The 21,154-nt window shown below is 46.8% G+C and overlaps 1 protein-coding gene across 4 annotated transcripts in view; it reads left to right on the top strand.

The window, feature by feature from the left end:
* Nucleotides 1-50: 50 nt before the first annotated feature.
* Nucleotides 51-21,154, top strand: part of CYB5RL (cytochrome b5 reductase like) — a 33,284-nt gene continuing 12,180 nt past the window's right edge. The window contains exons 1-6 of one of the 4 annotated variants that reach the window (XM_074380863.1): nucleotides 51-140; nucleotides 483-616; nucleotides 7,127-7,341; nucleotides 12,175-12,323; nucleotides 14,973-15,060; nucleotides 19,270-19,374. In XM_074380863.1, coding sequence (XP_074236964.1) covers nucleotides 115-140; nucleotides 483-616; nucleotides 7,127-7,341; nucleotides 12,175-12,323; nucleotides 14,973-15,060; nucleotides 19,270-19,374 — 717 coding nt within the window. In that variant the 5' untranslated portion in view covers nucleotides 51-114. Of the gene's footprint in view, nucleotides 141-482; nucleotides 617-5,955; nucleotides 7,342-12,174; nucleotides 12,324-14,972; nucleotides 15,061-19,269; nucleotides 19,375-21,154 lie in introns of those variants that run through there. The other 3 variants (XM_074380864.1, XM_003921526.4, XM_074380865.1) reach the window with 3 other exon arrangements.

The following is a 21,154-nucleotide window of genomic DNA, read 5'->3' as shown; positions in this document are numbered from 1 at the left end:
ATCAGGATATTCTTATCTTGCGCCTGCCCCCAGCCTGTTCTCATTTCCTTATAGGTGAGACCTGCTGAGCCTGCCCCGCCTGCCCGGAGACTGGGAGGAATCCGTAGAATCCTCATGAGAGGGGAAACGCAGGCTAGTAGGTGAGTAGTCGTGGCGGATTCAGAATCGCTCCTGGACTTCAAACCTGGCCTTAGAATAAGGTTGACCTCTTATGAGCAGTTGGTGCTTGGGAAGGCACTTCCCTCTCTGAGGCCGTGTCCACCGCTGTAAAAATAGGGATGGAAATGCCTAAGCTTGTGCACCTGTACAGCGCGCTGCTGCGAGCGCCTCGGTCGCTGCCCCTCTCCTGAGTGTTCGAGTGTCCCCCAAGCCAACTCCGAGCGCGACTGCTCAGTGCACACCTCTTCCCCTGCGCCAGAAGCGAGCCACTTTCCTCCCTTTTCCTTTCCCTCTGGATTTCCCATTTCGCCTCCTGAAAGCAGGGAGAGAGCGATGAAGCTGCGCCTTTGCTCCTGGCTCAACACCTGTCTATCAGCTGCCCGCTGTGTCAGGCGCTGCTCTGAGCCCCGGTTGGCATTGGTAAATAAGACAGATGGGAGATGCAGACAGAACGCAGGTAAACAGCACAAACAGATAAGTCAACTGCGATACACACACTCCCTATCCCTTTTCTGTTTTTCTCTTTAGCATTTCGAACTTTCGTGCCATCTGTTTTCCATTTTGATCTTGTCTAATAACTGTTTCTCACCTCCATAAGTGCAAGGGTTTCAGTTTCTTCAGTGCTGTATTCGCAGCCTTGAGAACAGTGCCTGGCACCTAGTAAATATGTTTAGTGAATGAGCATATAATAGAAGTAAATAGAGTGCCTTATAGAGAAAGAGGAGGGGGAAGTTCAGGGAGGGCCTTTGAAGGGAGATTGACCTTTAAAACCAAGGCCTGGGGTGGGAAAAGTCATCCAACCTGAGGCAATATGTGTCAAGGCCTGGATTAAAGGTGGTGCCTCTTGAACGAAAAGATAGAGGCTCACTGGACACATGAACCAGCTCTTTAAAATTTATGACTGACATGGCCAACTTTCCTGCTAATTTCCAAAATAGCAGAGAAAGTGAGACTGTTAAAACGTGGAGACGGCGGAGTCATGGTTCACACCTGGAATCCCAGTACTTTGGGAGGCCTAAGTGGGAGGGGCCGCTTGAGCCCAGGAGTTTGAGACCAGCCTGGGCAACATGATGAGACCTCCTCTCTACAAATAATAAAATTAGCCAGGCATGGTGGCGCACACCTGTAGTCCCAGGTACTCAGGAGGCTGAGATAGGAGGATCACTTGGGCATGGGAGATTGAGTCTGCAATGAGCTGTGATACTGCCACTGCACTCCAACCTGGGTAATACAGCAAGACTCTGTCACACACACACACAAAATCATCATAAATAGGGGACCAGACCTCATTCACTCATAATGCATACCTGGTCAATAGCATACAGTAAAAATGGACTGGGTTGATGTAACAGTGTGTAGCCTATGAGGTTCTGTGAGGGTAAGGACAATGACCTGTTTACCTTTGTTGCCTCCCAACACCTAGCGCTGTTTTCCAGGCTCCCAGATCGTATTTGTAACCTGAGTAAGCAGTCACAGGGAACCTTCTATATGCCAGGCTGTGCTTGGTGGTAGAATACAGAAATAATAAGACACCATCCTTTTTTGTTTGTTTGTTTGAGACAGAGTCTCACTCTGTCACCCAGGCTGGAGTGCAGTGGCACGATCTCAGCTCACTACAGCCTCTGCCTCCTGGGTTCCAGTGATTCTTCTGCATCAGCCTCCTGGGTAGCTGGGATTACAAGCATGTGCCACTATGCATGGCTAATTTTTGTATTTTTAGTAGAGGCTGGATTTCATCATGTTGGCCAGGCTGATGTGGAACTGACATCAGGTGATCTGCCCACCTCGGCCTCCCAAAGTGCTGGGATTACAGGTGTGAGCTCCCATGCACAGCCTAAGACACCATCCTTGACCTGAAGGGGATTCCAGCCTGCTAAACCTTCCTGAAGTGATAGAGCTCATGAGCAGTAGCAAGTTTTCTGAAGTTAAACTCTTCTGTTAAAGAAAGATTCATGGCTGGGCATGGTGGCTCATGCCTGTAACCCCAGCACTTTGGGAGGCTGAGGCGGGCGGATCATGAGGTCAAGAGATTGAGACCATCCTGGCCAACATGGTAAAACCCCGTCTCTACTAAAAAAATACAAAAATTAGCTGGGCATGATGGCACATGCCTGTAGTCCCAGCTACTCCGGAGGCTGAGGCAGGAGAATTGCTTGAACCTGGGAGGCAGAAGTTGCAGTAAGCTGAGATCACGCCACTGCACTCCAGAGAGTGCAGTGTCTCAAAAAAGAAAAAGAAAAAAGAAAGATTCATTTAACACTGCCCTTCTGAAACCAATGATAGTAAGTGGTAAGAGAATTTGGATAAGGTCTGATCAGAAAGAGCTTTGGGCACCAGGCAAGGAGATTGGATTCTATCTAGTAGTCAACAGGAGCCATTAAAGGTTGCTAAGCAGGGGACTGGTGGCAGATGTGCTGATGGCTGGTATAGGGAGAGAGTGGAATTACATCCTATGGTACCACAGGAAGCTCCAGTATAAATGGGGGTGGGAAGCAGGAAAAGGTCTTACAGGTATGGACTCCTGGGAAGTGATTGGGATCCCAGAAATGGGACTTCCCTGCTCTCTGGCAGACTTGGTGGTTTGCTTCTCTGCCCCCTCACAGACTTGGCCCACTCTTTGATCCTATTACTTTATGCATGAGTGAAATTAGGGCCATTTGGAGGCCCCAGAGTGCCCGTAAAACTTGATGACAGTTTGGTAATAGATTCCCTGCTCTGTGCCAGCCCAGTGCAGGTGCTGGGAATTGGAGATGAAGGCACCCCTTCCCTTCCCTTTGGAAGCCTCGTGAGAAAGAGCACCAGTCTGAAGGAGAAAGAGGCTCAGGCGTGCATACTGGCCTGCGTACTTCTGGCTTCCTGACCTGGGCCTCAGTTTTCTCCTCTATAAAATGAGGAGGAGCGTGGCCTACCTACGTATGGCTGTTGGGAGGATTGAGTGAGGCCTGCAGAGCACTTGGCATAGACTCTGGCCCAGTAAATGGCATCTTTTATAATGGTTATCATCTGTTTAGTGAGTGACTCTCTCACCAGTCCAGGAACTCCTCCAGGACAGGATGAGGGTTTCTCACCTCTATATCCTGGAGCACCTCGTGCAGCAGCTCCCGCCTAGTGTTTGTGGGAGGAATGAATGGAAAGAAATAAAATGCTGGGAGCTCTCAAAGGTAGTTGCATTTTAGAGGTACGATGTTTACATCAAATAATGCTCTGTAGCATCAGACTTCTCCTCAGCTCTGCTCTCAGTACTAAGAGGGAGGAACACTCTCTCTCTCTCTCTCTCTCTCTCTCTCTCTCTCTCTCTCTCGCTTTCTCTCTCCTCTTTTTTTTTTTTTTAGATGGAGTTTTGCTCCTGTTGCCCAGGTTGTTGGAGTGCAGCGGTGCAATCTCTCAGCTTACTGCAACCTCCACCTCCCAGGTTCAAGTGATTCTTCTGCCTCAGCGGAATCCTAGTAGCTAGGATTATAGGCGCCCGCCACCAAGTCTGACTAATTTTTTGTATTTTTAGTAGAGACATGGTTTCATCATGTTGGCCAGGCTGATCTCAAACTCCTGACCTCAGGTGATCTGCCTGCCTCAGCCTCCCGAAGTGCAGGGATTACAGGCATGAGCCACTGCGCCTGGTTGCGGGGGAACACTCTTTTACTTTGATTTGCCTGTGGAATTATATTTTATTATTTGAGAGACAGGGTCTTGCTATGTTGCCTACTCTGGACTTGAACTCCTAGCTTCAAACAGTTCTCCTGCCTTGGCCTCTGAAAGTGCTAGGATTACAGGTCTGAGCCACTGTGCCCAGCCTGCCTGTGAAATTTTAAATGAATAGTTAGCTTGCAGGTGAGGTTTCCATATAAACTGTGGAGTTCTACATGTAAGTGTGGAGAACCCTGATATATCCTGAACTGCCCTCACAGAAACATCTCAAAATAATTCAGACTGGGCACAGTGGCTCATGCTGTAATCCCAGCACTTTGAGAGGCCAAGGCAGGAGGATTGCTTTAGTCCAGAAGTTTGAGACCGGCCTGAGCAACACAGTGAGACCCCATCTCTACAAAAAATAAATTAGTTGGCTATGGTGGCACATGCCTGTAGTCCCAGCTACTCTAGTCTGAGGTAGGAGGATTGCTTGAGCCCAGCAGGTTGAGGCTGCAGTGAGCCATGATCATGCCACTGCACTCCAGCCTGGGCAACAGAGTAAAACCATATCTCCAAAATAAATAAATACATAATTAATAACCATTTAACTTCTCCTCACCAATTTATCTTTCAGACTATGTTTAACCAATAGCTCTGAAACTGAGTTCCTTTCTTTCTTCCCTTCTTTCATATTATACACATTTAAAAATAGCCATTGTGGCCAGGCACAGTGGCTCATGCTGTAATCCCAGCACTTTGGGAGGCTGAAGCAGGCAGATCACTTGAGGCCAGGAGTTTGAGACCAGCCTGGCCAATATGGTGAAACGCCATCTCCACAAAAATTAGCTGAGCGTAGTGCTGCACACCTGAAATCCCAGCTACTTGGGAGACTGAGGTATGAGAATTGCTTGAAGCCGGGAGGCAGAGGTTATAGTAAGCCAAGATCACACCACTGCACTCCAGCCTGGGCATCAGAGCGAGACTCTATCTAAAAAAAAAAAAAAAAGACTAACCACTGTGCCATTTCATGAATAAATGAAAAACAGAACTCTGCCCTCAAGTAGAACTGTTTCAAAGAAGAGAGACACATACACATGTAACAGTTAGAATACTGTAAGGTAAAGAGAGAGACTTATTCATCTGAAAAGTGTTTATTGGCCGGGAACGGTGGCTCACGCCTATAATCCCAGCACTTAGGGAGGCAAGGTGGGCAGATCACCTGATGTCAAGAGTTGAAGACCAGCCTGGGCAACATGGTGAAACCCTGTCACTACTCAAAATATGAAAACTAGCTGGGCATTGTTCTGGTTTCAAAACATATCATTCTTCAGTCACGAGAAACAGGAGAAAGTTGTGATGGTCCAGGTGAGATGGGATGAGGACCTAGACGTGCAGCTTCAGGCAGAGTGAGAAGGCAAGGGTCAATGAGAGAAATAAGAAGAAATTAACAGGACCCTGTTAAAAAAGAAAGAAAAGTGTTTATTGAGCCCCTTTTATAACCAGGGATGGACCAAATGCATGGAGTGCTCACAGGAGGGAGTGAAGTCAGGCAGGCCTTCACCTGTACCTGTTTTTCTCTCTTTTTTGTTTCTGCATCTCCAGACTCATATCTAGACCTGTTTAATCCAACTCACTACTGGATTTTGTACTTGGATGCCCCACAGGCGCTCCGCAAGCAGGCATAGCATATCTCAAAGTAAACTCTCTTCTTTTTTTTGAGACGGAGTTTTACTCTGTTGCTCAGGCTAGAGTGCAATGGCGTGACCTTGGCTCACTGCAACCTTCACCTCCCAGGTTCAAGCAATTCTACTGCCTTAGCCTCCCAAGTACCTGGTATAGGCATCCACCACCATGCCTGGCTAATCTGTATTTTTAGTAGAGACAGGGTTTCTCCATGTTGGTCAGGCTGATCTCAAACTCCGAACCTCAGGGCCTCCCAAAGTGCTGGGATTACAGGTATGAGCCACCGTGCCTGGCCTCTTCTTTTTCTTAAAACTCAACTTCTTGAGCCTTGTGTCTACCCAAAATCCAAGCCAGCTCCAAAGGGTTGGATGTCCCTTCAACCCCTCCATCCCCCACACTCCCTGACATCTAGTCGGTCTCACTGTCCTGTTAATTTCCTCTTGAGTATTTGTCTCATTGACCCCTGCCTTCTCATTCGGTCTGAAGCTGCAGGTCTGAGTCCTCATCCCATCCTACCTGGACCATCACAGCCTTCTTCTGTTTCCTGTGATTGAAGAACAGTATGTATTGAAACCAAACACACCAGAGTTAAAACCCTAGTTGCCACCATTTTAGGAGCTGTACGAAACTGGGCGAAGCTGAACTGTAGTGGTTAGGATTGCAAATAAAGTGACAAAACTAGGGGAAAAATGAAATAATTATCATAAAAGTCAGATTATGGTAACCTGGGAGAAGTGGAGTTATCAGGAAGGGACACAGGTGGCTTCTGGAATGCTGGCAAGGTTCTTTTTACTTGGCTGTGTAGTAGTTACACAGGTGTTCTTTTATATGTTTAATTAATTTTTATAATTTTTATAATTAATTGAGTTGTAAGTATATATTTTACTTTATAATTTGAGACCAGATTAGCAACATAGTGAGACCTTTTCTATGAAAAGTAAGGAAAAAAAATTAGCCACATATGGTGGCGCACACCTGTAGTCCCAGCTACTCAGGATACTGAGGCAGGAGGATTGCTTGAGCCCAGGAGGTTGAGGCTGCAGTGAGATATGAGCATGCCACTACTCTCCAGCCTGGGCAACAGAGTGAGACCTCATCTCAGAAAAACAAAACAAAACAAAAATATCTTTTAAATTCAATGAGACTTTTCCATGAAAAGTATAGACTGGCACTCAGAGCACAGGAAGAGATCAGGAAACCTTGGTTACCAGATCTGATTGTTGTGGCCTTTCTTCCATATGCCAAACTATGCTTCTGAAAGAATAAGATACCATCCTTGTGCTCAACGGTGTCCCACCCTGCTAAACCTTCCTGTAGGCATAGAGCTCATAAGTAGTAGAACCAGGTTTCCTGAAGTCAAAACCTTTCCTCTAGTAAAGAAAGATTCATTTCACATGAGGGATTGCTCTTCTAAAACCAATGATAGTAAGTGATTAATGCTTCCCACCAGACCACAGACTCTTTGGCTGATCTATCTCTGTCCCCTTGCTTGCACAGAGCCTGGCCTCTGCAGGCCTTGGAGAATGTGAGGAATAGAGGAGACCAGAGAATAACCCCTGAGTTTTCCCCCTCCCAGGCTGGCCAAGGAATAAGGCCTGGGCTTGTGGTCTCATAGAGCCTGGTCTGTTCTGGAAGAGCACCCAGTTGTTCCTTCTAGGTTGCCCAAGCCCACTGATGATGGGTGAGAGGGAGGAGGACGACGACATTGAGGAAGCTTGGCTGCAGCTGCGGCCCATGGAACCCTTGCCCTCCCAGTGCTGCGGCAGTGGCTGCTCACCCTGTGTGTTTGACCTCTATCACCAAAACCTGGCAAGGTGGGAGGCAGCCCGAGCCAGCAAGGACAGGAGCCTGCTGCATGGACCAGAATCACAGGTGAGGGGAACTGCTTCTCAACATGAACACCAGGGTGGCAGAATCTACTTGCCTTGGCCCTGAAAAGCACACCTCTGGGAAGCCTTCCCTGACTGTATAGCAGAAGAAAAGAGTGAGCATAACAGAAGCAAACAGATCCAGGCTCAAAGCCCAGCCCTGGAACAAACTTATTAGCAGCTGTGTGGTTTGAGGCAAACTTCCTTAGTTGCCCCATCTGTAAAATGAGGCTAAACATTTGTGATATATAGCACAGAGCTTGACATTCATTTCACTTAATAAATATTTATTGAGCACCTATTATATACCAGGCCTTGTGAGACAGGATTTGAGAGCGAGCGTGACAGACACAGTCCTTGTCCTTATGGACCAAACTAGTTATAACATATAGGTAAATAAAGGATGTTAGGGCTGATATTTCTTCTTCTCTGGTCCTTACTGACTTGTTTCTCCTTTTCTTAACTCTTCCAGGACTTGATAGTCTGACTAAGCTGTTTAGCCCTTTATTGTAATGTTTGGGAGGGTTCACAGTTATAGATGTCAGAACACTGGACTTCACCCCCTATATTACACAGATAGGGAAACTGAGGACCCATTCCTTCTGACACTACACAGGTTTTGTTTGAATCTGTCCCTGTCTTTCACCTCTGAACAGTCTTCCCATTTTCCGTGTCCCTCCTGATTAATGTGGAGCAGAAGTCGTCTCCCATTTCTACTTCTCTCAATGCCATATGGCATCATCACTTTTTTTTTTCTTTTTTGTAGAGTTGGAGTGTCTCACTACATTGCCAGAGCTGGTCTCAAACTCTTGGTCTCAAGTGATCCTCCCACCTTGGCCTCCCAAAGGGCTGGGATTTACAGACATGAGCCACCATGCCTGACCATTGTCACTTTTTGACCAACCGTTCCCCATTGTTGGGGCCCAAACTGGACCAAAGCTTAGTCTTTTTTTTTTTTTTTTTTTGAGACAGAATCTTGTTCTGTCACCAGGCTGGAGTGCAGTGATGCAATCTCAGCTCACTGCAACCTCCGCCTCCTGGGTTCATGCAATTCCCCTGCCTCAGCCTCAGGCTGGTGCCACCACACCTGCCTAATTTTTTGTATTTTGTTGTTGTTGTTGTTGTTGTTTGTTTTTTTGTGTGTGTGAGGTTTTTTTTTGTGAGGGGGGGTGGTGTTTCGCTCTTGTTGCCCAGGCTGGAATGCAACGGCATGATCTCGGCTCACCGCAACCTCTGCCTCCCGGGCTCAAGCGATTCTCTTCCCTCAGCCTACCAAGTGGCTGGGATTACAGGCATGCACCACCATGCCCAGCTAATTTTGTATTTTTAGCAGAGACAGAGTTTCTCTATATTGGTCAGGCTGGTCTCAAACTCCTGACTTCAGGTTATCCGCCCATCTCAGCCTCCCAAAGTTCCGGGATTACAGGTGTGAGCCACCGCACCTGGCCACACCTGTTGTTCTTAAACTATAGATCATACATCCTGAACAAATACAGTTGTTTTTCTTTTCTTTCTTTTTTTGAGACAGTTTCTCTCTTGTTGCCCAGGCTGGAGTACAGTGGCACGATCTTGCTTCACTGCAACCTCCACCTCCCAGGTTCAAGTAATTCTCCTGCCTCAGCCTCCCAAGTAGCTGGGATCACAGGCATGCACTACTACACCTGGCTAATTTTGTATTTTTAGTAAAAATGGGGTTTCATCATGTTGGCCAGGCTGGTCTCAAACTCCTGACCTCAAGTGATCCATCCTCCTGGGCCTCCCAAAGTGGTGTGATTACAGGCATGAGCCACCATGCTTGGCCTTGCAGTTGTTTTTCTGAACCCCAAACAACATGACTTTATATATTATTATTATTATTATTATTATTATTATTTTTGAGATGGAGTCTCACTCCGTTGCCTAGGCTGGCATGCAGTGGTGTGATCTCAGGTCACCGAAACCTCTGCCTCCCAAGTTCAAGTGATTTTCCTGCCTCAGCCTCCTGAGCACCTGGGATTACAGGCGCCCACCACCATGCCTGGCTAATTTTTTTTGCATTTTTAGTAGAGCCAGGGTTTCACCATGTTGGCCTCAAACTCCTAACCTCAAGTGATCTGCCTGCCTTGGCCTCCCAAAGTAGTGGGATTACTGGTGTGAGCCACTGCACCTGGCCACAGTTTTGCTTTTTATGAAGATAGAGATGGGGTCTTGCTGTATTGCCTAGGCTGTGCTCAACTCCTAGGCCTAAGCAGACCTCCCATCTTGGCCTCCCAAAGTGCTTGCTGGGATTACAGGCATGAATGACTTTATATTTAATGTCTCCTTGTATTTCTGCCACTGGAAGGTGGTGATGGGGACTAGAACCCTCTGGCCTCTGCCCATGACTGGGGAGTATTCATGACAACCTCTGTTTCTCACTGCCCTCCATCTCCACATGGCTCACCCTTTTACTTCTTTCTGATCTCTGCTCAAATTTCATTTCTGTTCCTAACTCAGGACTACCAGACACCATCCAGATGTACTCTTTTATGTGTATATTGTCCATCTTCTTGCTAAAATATTAGTTCTGGAAGAGAAGGGGCCTCTGTCTTGCTCACTGTTCTATCCTCAGCACCTTGAGTAGTTCCTGGCATTACAGTTGGCACTCATTAAATATTTGTTGAATGAATGAATGAATGTGTTTCTCTCAGATCTACTGAGTACCATATTCTGTATGCTAGGCACAAGGAGGTTGATAATAAAAGTGCCAGGGTATCAGTGCTGAAAAAACTCAGCTTACAGAAGGGGGACAAAGAACCACAGGGTTACTTGACCAGGCATGGTGCCTCATGCCTGTAATCCCAACACTTGGGAGGCCGAGGCAGGTGGATCATCTAAGGCTTAGGAGTTCAAGACCAGCCTGGCCAACATGGCAAAACCCTGTCTTTACTACAAATATAAAAATTAACCAGGTGTGGTGGTGTGCCCCTGTGTCCCAGCTACTTGGGAGGCTGAGGCTTAAGAATCACTTGAACCCGGGAGGCAGAGGTTGCAATGGGTCGAAATTGCACCACTGCACTTCAGCCTGGGTGACAGAGTGACACTATGTCTCAAAAAAAAAAAAAAAAAAAAAAGAACCACAGGATTGTGATAGAGTGTGAACTGAGGCCCAGTTCTACCAGTTAATTGTGTAATGTTGGGCATGTCATTTTAGTGTGCTAAACCTTAGTTTTCTCATCTGAAAAATGAGGATGTTAATACTTTGTAAGTTGTTATGAGAATTTCATGGGATAAATATGTAAAGCACCTGGCACATGGTAGATGCTCAGTAGCTGTCATCACCTATTATAACACTGGAAATGAGGTGAAGGGTTCGAGACCAACCTGGCCAACATGGTGAAACCCCATCTAAATTTTGTACTAAAAATACAAAAATTAGCTGGGCGTGATGGCACACATCTATAATCCCAGCTGTCCAGGAGGCTAAGGCACAAGAATCACTTGAAGCTGGGAGGTGGAGGTGGCATTGAGACAAGATCATGCCACTGCCCTCCAGCCTGGGTGACAGAGTAAGACTCCATCTCAAAAAAAAAAAAAAAAATTGCAAACAGATGGAAGCAAATAGATCCAAACATTTTGTCAGTTCTATAAAATAGCATATTCCAATTTATAATTTTGTTTTTTAACTTTTAATGAAGCAATAATAATGGGAAAAGATTTTACATTTCCATGGTAACTTACATTTTTACATTGTATCTCATCTGACCCTCATGATAACCCTATAAAGTTTTCAGGGATGAGTGGCTCCTTTTTATAGACTGGGAAACTGAATCCCAGAGGATCAATTGATATGCTAAAGGCCCCACAGGGAGGCAGCAGCTGAGGTGGGGCTAAACCCAGTTCTCCCTACTTCCAGTCCAGTGCTCTTTTCAAAGCCCCAGGCAGCTGTGCCAGAGGGTGCCCAGGTGCTCTGGATGATGGTAAGGTCATCCTGGATGGGGATGTGGGAAGGGGCAGAGTGGAGACAAGGCCTCAAATGCCAGGCCGGAGAATTTCTGTCAGTTCAGTGATACTGTCAGCACTACCATGGGTAACTGGGGTTCCAGAGTTGGTGCCAGGCCCTAAGCTGGATATGAAGGGTCCCAGGAATTAATGGAGTATTTTATAGGCGAGAAAGATCTGTGAGTGACAGCATTCAGAGAAGGCTTCCTGGAGGAGGTACAGGATGGGGTGGAATGTTAAAGGCAGTGGGCTGAGACTTAGACATGTATTTGAATCTTTGTTTAAAGTCTGACTGTGGACAAGCAAGCCAGCATGACTCAACTCAGGCCTTAGTTTCCACATATGTAATACACAGGTATTGAGTTAGATATTCTCAGGTCCCATCAACTTCTAAATTCTGCACATCTGGATTTTAGCAGGTTTGAAGAATGGATAGGTCTTTTATACATTGGAGATGAATGTTCTAGATAGAGGGCACTACTTGAGCAAACAAAGACTCAGAAATAGGAGTCAGCAGGGTATTCTTGGGAGGACAGAGAAAAGTCTGGCATCAGTGTCATGGACAGACTGGGTGATAAGATGAGGCTTGAGGGTCATCCACAGGGCCCTTGAGTGTCCAGCTAAGGAAGGAGCCTGCACTTTACCCTGGAGCTGAGGGAGCCATGGAAGACTTAAGAGCAGGATAAGCTCAAAGGAAAATGCTCTGCCATTCTTGGATCTGATTTTGAAAGGGAAGTGAGGTGAGGCTAGTGTCCAGTTTACAGGAAACTTCCCAAGCTGAGACAGCCTCTCCTTGGAGACAGGGGGAAGGGTGCAGTGGACGCCTGTGGATCTGTGGAGCCCTGGCCTCTAGCTGTTGGATCTCTTCTTGTTGCAGAGCTGTCCCTCCAAGCTGAACCCAAAGACCTTCGTGGCCTTCTGCATCAGTGCCATGGACAGACTCACTAAGGACACCTACCGTGTCCGCTTTGCTCTACCTGGGAACAGCCAGCTTGGCCTGCAGCCCGGCCAGCACCTCATCCTACGGTACGCTCAGGTAGTGGGAGGATCTGGTGGTCTTGAGCAACTAGCGTACTCTCCCTTAAGCCTCCATTTGTCATCTTCAAGATAGACAGACATAGTGACACATGATTCAGAGGGTTCTTGGAATTGGACTAGATAATGCATTTTCATAATAAATAATAACACAATCACTTTCATAGCATTTACTATCCAAGTCACGGTTCTGTGTGCTTCTGTGTGTGAAATCATTTCACCCTCACAAAATCCTGTGTGGTAGGCGCAGTTATTCCCCAGAGGACATTGAATTTAGAGGGGTCCAGAAACTTGCCCAAGGCCATGCAGTTAGGAAATGTTGGAGCCAGGATTTGAAGGCAAGCAGTCTGGCTTTAGAGCTTGTGGTATGAACCTAACGTGATTATTTACCAATTGATAGAATTGAGAATAAAGGGCTTGCCCAGCACCACATAGCTAATAAGTCACAGACCCAGGATTTAAACCCAGTCAGCCTGGCTCCTGAGTGACATTCTTAACCACTCCTCTGAGGTTCCTACTTCCCAGCCTACTTAGGCACTCTACTCCCACTCCGGTCCCCACCCCTGCCTGCCCAGAGACAAGACCCTTTGGGATATCCAGGTAGAGTGGTCTGCCAGGCTGTTGGCTCTGCGAGTCTGAGCCTCAGTAGAGAGATCTGAGCTGCAAGCATGGGTTTGGGAGTCGTTGGCACATACCTGAGTGGCATCTGGGAACACGCATGCATGGAAACAGGAAGGGGCATAGGACCGTACCCTGGAAACACCGGCATCTGAGGTATTGGCAAGAGGAGGAGGAGCTAGCAAAGGAAACAAGGTGTGGCCAGAGTAGAAGGTGGAAACCAGGAGAGTACTTACTGCTGCTTAGACTCTGGCCACTTGCCTCACATTGGTCCCTGATGTTTGTGTCCAGCTCCTTCTGGCCTGTGGCCTGGCCAGCAGTCCTAGAAGTTCACTATCTCAGTGGGCAGGAGGGACCACAGGGCAGGTCACAGCCCCAGACATACCTCCATTCGTGAGCTAGAATGCCTAGAACTCCCTGCCTCCAGGCTGGCTCCCCTCCATCTTCCTCTCTGTCCCTGCGGTGACATCCCTAACACACACATCTGACCCTGTCACTCTCAGGTGCCACATGGAGACAATGTAGCACTGCAGAAAGTATCTGAGGTACCAGATTGCCTCCATGATGATGTCCTAACCCAAGGCCCCAGCTTGCTTTCCCGCCATGTTCTTCTCCCTCTGCCACCCCACCCCTGCTCTGGTCTCAGCCTCCTGCTCCACGCCACATTCCCACCATCCTTCCTGTCCCCATCTGCCCCTGTCAGTGGTTGGCCCATCCTGCCTACCTCTAGGAGGTTTCCGAGGCTCCCAGAGGAGACTGTGCACTCCCTCCGAAATATGCCAGTTTTACCTCTGTTGCAGCAGACGTCATAGTGCTCTGCAGCCAAGCCACGTTCTATGCTCTGTTCCTTATGTCCCCATTTGTTTTGTAAGCATTTATTAAATATTTCTGTCCAGGCCCTCCTGCTTTTGGTGCATTGAGACAGGGCCTTTGTAATCTTCGCATACCTCAGAGAAGAAATTTTGTACGTGGTAGGATTTGAGAGACGACTGCTTAGGGAAGCTCCTGGGAAGCTCTGAGGAACAGTGGTGAGGAGCCCAGCTCTGACGTCAGAGCTCTGGTTGAATTTGAGCTGTGCAGGTGACTTCCCTTCTCTGAGCATTGGCTTCCTCATTTGGGTTGTTGTTTGAGTTAAATGAGATAATGCATATGAAATGCTTGATGCATGTATGCATTTAATACACTGTGGCTGTTACTGTGACTCATGGTGGTTATCCTGACCCTGTTGGTAACGTAAAGGATTCATGCATGAGATAGGGCTTTAGACTAGGGCCCCTTTGAGAATCCTTCCAGTCCCAATGCTTCTGTCAGGTGCTAGTAAGTGTTTAATAAATGTTAACAGTTGTTTTTATCTTTATCATTCTGTGGTAGAGAAGAGGTCAGGAAAAATGTTAGTCATGTCCCCAAAACAACTTACATCCTCGGTGCACTTTTGAAGCACTCTCCCATCTGTAGTCCCAGAGGAGCCACACAACTGGAATGCAGATAGCTGTCCACATTTTACAGAAGGGGCCATGAGGAATCAGATGATCTACTGGGATCTCACAGCCAGCACGTGGCAGTGGATGAGCCCAGTATTCTTTTTTTTTTCCTTCTTGCACCTTGCCTACCTCTCAGTGAGGACCTTTACTTTCACCATGCTGGCAGAGGAGGTACCGCATAAGGATTCGCGGTTGTTTGTCTGTTTGTTTGAGACAGAGTCTTGCTCTGTTGCCCAGGCTGGAGTGCAGTGGCATGATCTTGGCTCACTGCAACCTCCGCCTTCCAGGTTCAAATGATTCTTATGCCTCAGCCTCCCAAGTAGCTGAGACTACAGGCGTGAGCCACCACACCCGGCTAAATTTTTGTTAGCAGAGATGGGTTTCACCATGTTGGCCAGGCTGGTCTCTAACTCCTGACCTCAAGTGATTTGCCTGCCTCAGCCTCCCAAAGTGTTGGGATTACAGGCATGAGCCACCATGCCTGGCCTCATAAGGGTTTGTTGAATGACTGGCTGACTGATTGCATGCTTCTCTTTCCTAGAGGGATAGTAGATGACTTAGAAATTCAGAGAGCCTATACGCCCATCAGCCCTGCCAACGCAGAAGGATACTTTGAAGTGTTAATTAAGGTAAGCTGACCCTTGAGGATTCTCTCAGATGCCATGGACTTGTGCCTTCTTTGCCAAGTTGGTCATGAAGGGGAAGTTCCTACCAATGTGGGAAGAGCCAGGGTTCACAGGAAAGGAGGCTGACTTGAGGGAGGAGCAGGGACAGGTGAAGGCCTTTTTCCATCTGCTTTCTTGGGGAAGGGACTGCTGCTAGACCACCAACAGAGGTCTATTCCAGTATATCCCTGAGAGATTTTACTAAAAGGTGGCACAGACTGAGAAGGGGAAGAAGGGAAAGCTGCTCCCCTCACTTTTCTGCCATCCACGGAGAGTGAGTACCAAGCTGGGCAGGGAAGGGGAGCCAAGGTCTCCCATACCCACTGTGTGCTGAGCACGGGGGTCCATAGGTAAGTCAGGCACAGTGCCTGTCCTCAGAATACCTGCCCAGGACAAGCAACCAGATTAGGATGATACAGTGTGACAGGTTTCCTGACATAAAGAGGCCCAGCCCACTCAGTAGCTGGGGTGCCCGGGAGGCAGGCTGGGCGTCCTTGGAGAAGCCATGTATCTAAAAAGTGGAGAGCTAGAGGGAAAATGTGGGAAGGAAACTCAGTGCTGGGAACAGCATGGACAAAGGCAATTGGGGAAGTGAGTTCTTTTTCCTGGAACAGAAGGGAGGTGTGCTGAGGGAACAGAATACAAGCTGAGAGGATTAGTCAAGAGGTGGGACATGGAGGAGCTTGTGGATGGGACTAAGCTGACATCGCGTCTCAGGAGGAGGTGGGCAGAACCACGGGCATTTGAGTCGGACCTTGAAGAAGGATTACAAATTGGCAGTGACCGTAAATGGCATTCTAGGCTGAAGGTTGGGAGGAGTGAAATAGAACAAGTCTTCTGGGAACTGTACCCAGCCTGAGAGACAGGAGGAGAGGGTGCTTGGGGAGCAGGCGGGGTTGGATGGAGGAATTGGCAGAGATGAGATGAACAAAGTAGATTGAATACAGAACACCCTGGAGACCCAGGGAATAGGCAACAAGTATGTAAGAAGTTGTGGAGGCTCAGTTACATGGAAAGAATAATTAGGTTAAGCTACATGAAACTGCTGATATTCTAACTTTTTTGACTTAAAGAAACATCAGCTTCATATCGGGCAACCTAATACAGCTCTAGGTCATCATTTCCCAAATGGAATAATATTACTAATATATAAGAATAGTGTTCACATCTTTAATCTACCTTAAAAGACATGAATTATTATCTGTATTTCATTGATAAGCAAACTGAGTTCCCCGGAGGCCCCGAGGCCCCATGGCCCCACAGCTAGTAAGAAATGCTGCCGGTGGATGAGTCCTGCACCCTGACCCTGAGACCTTAGCACTGTCTCCAGCTCCTGCCTTCCTGCCTGCCTTCTGAGCCCGAGTGTTTATTCCCTCACACATAAGCTTGGATGGGATCCCTTCACGCAACTGTTTGTCTGGGAGATTCCACAAATCCTCTCCAAATGGCCTGCTTCCCCAAGCTGCTCGTCAGGGTGTGTTTCTGTGGAAAGCATAAGCCTGGAGACAGTTCTTCAGGGCAGCTGGATCTCTCCCAGCTGCAAGGCTGATTTTGTCCTTCGTTTACCAGAAAGCCTCTCTTTAGAGAGATGCTTAATTATCTCTAAGCCACTGGCTAGGAAGAGCCAGAAATGTCTCTGCAAATTGGGAAGGCAGGCAGGGCTTATCGTTTGACCCTCCCATGCAGAAGGGAAGGAGGACCTCTCATCTCTCAGGCACCTTCTGGGCATCAGGCACTGCCTCTGGCTCTTTATTCTAATTATCTTTTCTCAACCTCATCATCACCCTGCAGAGTAGATCATATTATTCCCATTTTACAGATGAAGAAACTGAAGCTCAGAAGATGACATCATTTGTCCCAGGGCCCCGCGGGTAATAAAAGGACAAAAGTTCAGTGTCAGTTCTGTTTAACATGTATGTGTTGAACATTTACTCTGTGCCAGGCTCTGTGTGAGTATGTATTAGTCTGTTTTTACACTGGTGATAAAGACATACCTGAGACTGGGCAATTTACCAAAGAAAGAGGTTTAATGGACTCACAGTTCCACGTGGCTGGGGAGTCCTCACAATCATGGTGGAAGGCGAAAGGCATATCTCACCTGGTGGCAGACAAGAGAAAAGAGCTTGTGCAGGGAAACTCTTCTTTATAAAACCATCAGATCTCATGAGACTTATTCACTATCATGAGAATAGTACGGGAAAGATCTGCCCCAATTATTCAGTAACCTCCCACTGGGTCCCTCCCACAACACATGGAAATTCAAGATGAGATTTGAATGGGGACATAGCCAAGCCATGTCAGAGTACTAAAGACAACACGGAAGAATCCTTCTCTTCTCCTTGGGTGCTATCTATGTATGCCATATGGGCTCTAAGGCCACAGCTGGGGTCATGCCTTTCCCCTAGACTGGGGCCAGAAAACACAGTTTTCATGGAGACAGCCTCCAGCAAGGCAGGAGAAAAACCACACCTTTCCTTTAGACCCCTTCCAGTTGAGCCAGGGACTTCCCTTGCCTTGTGCAGGTGGTGCCCAAGGAAGGCAGGGACGATATCGGAGATGGTTGTGGGTGCTTAAAAACAGGTCTGGGAGCCGGGCACGGTGGCTCAAGCCTGTAATCCCAACACTTTGGGAGGCTGAGGTGGGTGGATCACGAAGTCAAGAGATCGAGACCATCCTGGTCAACATGGTGAAACCCTGTCTCTACTAAAAATACAAAAAAGTAGCTGGGCATGGTGGCGCGTGCCTATAATCCCAGCTACTCAGGAGGCTGAGGCGGAAGAATTGCCTGAACCCAGGAGGCAGAGGTTGCGGTGAGCTGAGATCGTGCCATTGCACTCCAGCCTGGGTAACAAGAGCAAAACTCCATCTCAAAAAAACAAAAAAAAAAAAACAGGTCTGGGGACCAAAGCCCTGTCTCTCCTTTAAGCCTGGCTATAATCTTACACCAAACACCATTCCAGTCCTGTCTCCCTGTGCTTTACCCTCACCCTCACCCTACCATGTTCACTTGCTCTTCCCAAAACATGACCCAGGCTGTCCTACACCTGACCATACTATACCTGATGTCCAGAGTCCTCTCTGCACCCCTGCTCCCATCCCCAGTGAATTCCATCTTGCCCATATTTCAAGGTCCAACTCAAATGCTTCCTTCTCCAGGAAGCCATCCTTGATTCCATCCATGGAAGTGACTGTACCCTTCTCAGGTTTATTTCTAGTTTATTTTTCTCGTGGGTATTAGATGGTTGGTCTCTACCTTGTATATGTCTGAGACTTAGGTTCCTTCTAGATTGTGAGCTCCTTAAGGGGAGAGCCTGAATCTGGATTGATTGATTCATTCATTCATTCAGATATTTATTAAGTTACTTCCATGGTTCAGTCACTGGCCGCTTTCACGAAACTTAAGATCTAGCTGTCTTGCCTGCATCCTCAGCATGGTGCCTGATACAGAGTGGGCGGTGATCCAGGAAATATAGTCTCCTGTCCCCATGGAGAATTCACTCCTATAACCTTCATTTTTCATCCAGCCAGAAGATGGTGTAGAATAATGCAGAGATTGCAGGTGGGTGGCCTACAAACTGAATCCAGCCCACAGATGTATTTGGTATTGGCCAGCATAAAGTTTTAAAATTTTAAATTAATTGCAGACATTTCAGAAATGGGAGATTTTAAATAAAAATATGGAATTCCTGCCGCTTTTGGAAATTCAATAGATCTGGCCAGTTAGGCCCCACAAACTATGGACTGAAACCTGCAAAGAGGCTTCCCTCCTTAGAAAGGAGCATTCGCTCACCAATTTACCATAGTCCCCATCACTCCCTATTGGTTCCCTGACACTGAGACTGTGTGTTAATTGCCATTAATCATCACCCAGCTATTCACTCATTTATGGTACCTGCATGGTCCCTGTGGGCATTCGGGTTTGGGACCTCTATGCTGAAGGCTTTAGGTCCTGTGGATTCTCATCCCAGCCTCCTATCTACCTTCTGGGTAAGCTTCTGGGCCTCATCTGAAAACTGGGAATGACTGTACCAACTTTCTAGGATGAAGAGGACAATTAAATGAGAATAACACATATGAAGCACTTAGCGTACAGAATGGGCTCAACATTAATGGCTAATCTGGTTTGTGTTGGCAGTATGTACTTGTCCTACTGACATCTGTGTTTGCTTCCAGTGCTACCAGATGGGGCTGATGTCTCGGTATGTTGAGTCCTGGAGAGCAGGAACCATAGCTTTCTGGCGAGGACCTTTCGGAGATTTCTTCTATAAACCAAACCAGGTCAGTGCCAGCACCTTAAATCTTCTAGAGATCCCCGTTGACTGTGGTTTTCATGTTTCAGCCCACAGTATCTCACTGTGCTATTATCCCTGAGCTCAAACCCAATCCCAAGTGTATCCTGGGGGTTGGACATGGGAAGAGATGGAATAGACACTTATAAATGAAACTGCCTGGCCAGCTCCAAACCTACCCAGGGTGGCCATTGCTTAGAACGTCAGACTCACATACTTGGCGTTTAGGAGCTCTCTGCCTCAGATACCTTTCCAGTTTCACGGTGCAGTCACGTGACTAAATATACCCCATGGCTTCCTGCTTGGGAGCCCACTACTTCCCAGCTCGGATGGCTCTTCCTCTGTCATGCTGGCATGTTCAAACCCTTCCCCAACTTTCCCAGAAAGAATTCGTAATTTCTCATCAGTTGGTGCATATCTAGAAGGCATTTTGACAGTATGTACCAAGAGTCTTCCGAATCTTCAAATCCTTTGCCCCAGTAATTCCACTTCTGGATGACTGTCCTATGGAATGAATCAAAATGCTATCTCTTTGGCGTTTGTTCATTGCATCTTTATTTATAATAGCCGAAAATTGGAAACAACTGAATATCCAACAACAGGGGAACAGTTAAATACACTGGGTTATAGGTGCTTGATAAAATAATATCCTGGATTTTAAGATTATGTTTATAAATGATGTTATACTTACACTGTAAGATCAAGTGACAAATGCTAGGTACAAAACTGAATATACAGGAGGTTGGGAAACTAAGTTAAAATGCACAAACTATGAAAATAAAATGCAATGAAATGTTAGAAGCTCTGGGTGGTAGAATTATGGGTGATTTTTATTTTCTTCATTATACTTTCTAAATCATTTGCAGTGAACACCTATTACCTTTATAATTAGGAAAACAAAGCAAAATGAAAACAAATGGAAAAGAATGAATCATGCCTTCCTCTCCATTCTTTTTGTTTAATTTTAAAATAGCTTTTATGGCTGGGTGCAGTGGCTCACGCCTGTAATCCCAGTACTTTGGGAGGCCGAGGAGGGTGGATCACCTGAGGTCAGGAGTTTGAGACCAGCCTGGCCTACATGGCAAAACCCCATCTCTACTAAAAATACAAAACATATTAGCCAAGCGTGTGGTGGCACATGCCTGTAATCCCAGCCACTTGGGAGGCCAAGGTGTGAGAATTGCTTGAACACAGGAGGCAGGGGTCTCAGTGAGCCGAGATCTTGCCACTGCATTCCAGCCTGGGCAGCAGAGAAAGACTCTCTCTCAAAAAAAGAAAAAGAAAAAGAAAAATCGCTTTTATTGTTTTTTCCCTTTTATAAATGCAGTGCATGTTCATTACCCAAAAATCAGCAGATGGAAAGAAACAAAAAGAAGAAAATAAAACACACAGGCAATCTACCCAGACACACCCATCTTACAGCTTGGTGGTATATCCTTCCAAATCCTCTTCCACATGAGTATATGTACAAATGCACACTGCATGCACACGGTGTAATATGTATGTATAATAATATCAAACACTTGTAGCACCTCATGAGTGCCAGGCTCGGACCTTAGCACTTGGTATATATTGACTTACATAATCTTCACAGCAGCACTTAGGTGCTACAACTCCCATTCTACAGACGTGTGCTATGCATATGGGCTTTTTTCTTTTTTTAAAAAAAAAAATTCTTTAATTTCTGTATCTTCCCATAAATGTATGCATATATTAATACTCTTTCATAGTATTCTCCTAGTGCTAGTCATGCTTAGCCTTGCATCCCC

Source organism: Saimiri boliviensis, chromosome 11, assembly GCF_048565385.1.
Source record: "Saimiri boliviensis isolate mSaiBol1 chromosome 11, mSaiBol1.pri, whole genome shotgun sequence".
Lineage (NCBI taxonomy): Eukaryota > Metazoa > Chordata > Mammalia > Primates > Cebidae > Saimiri > Saimiri boliviensis.
This window is presented reverse-complemented; position numbering and strand designations above follow the sequence as displayed.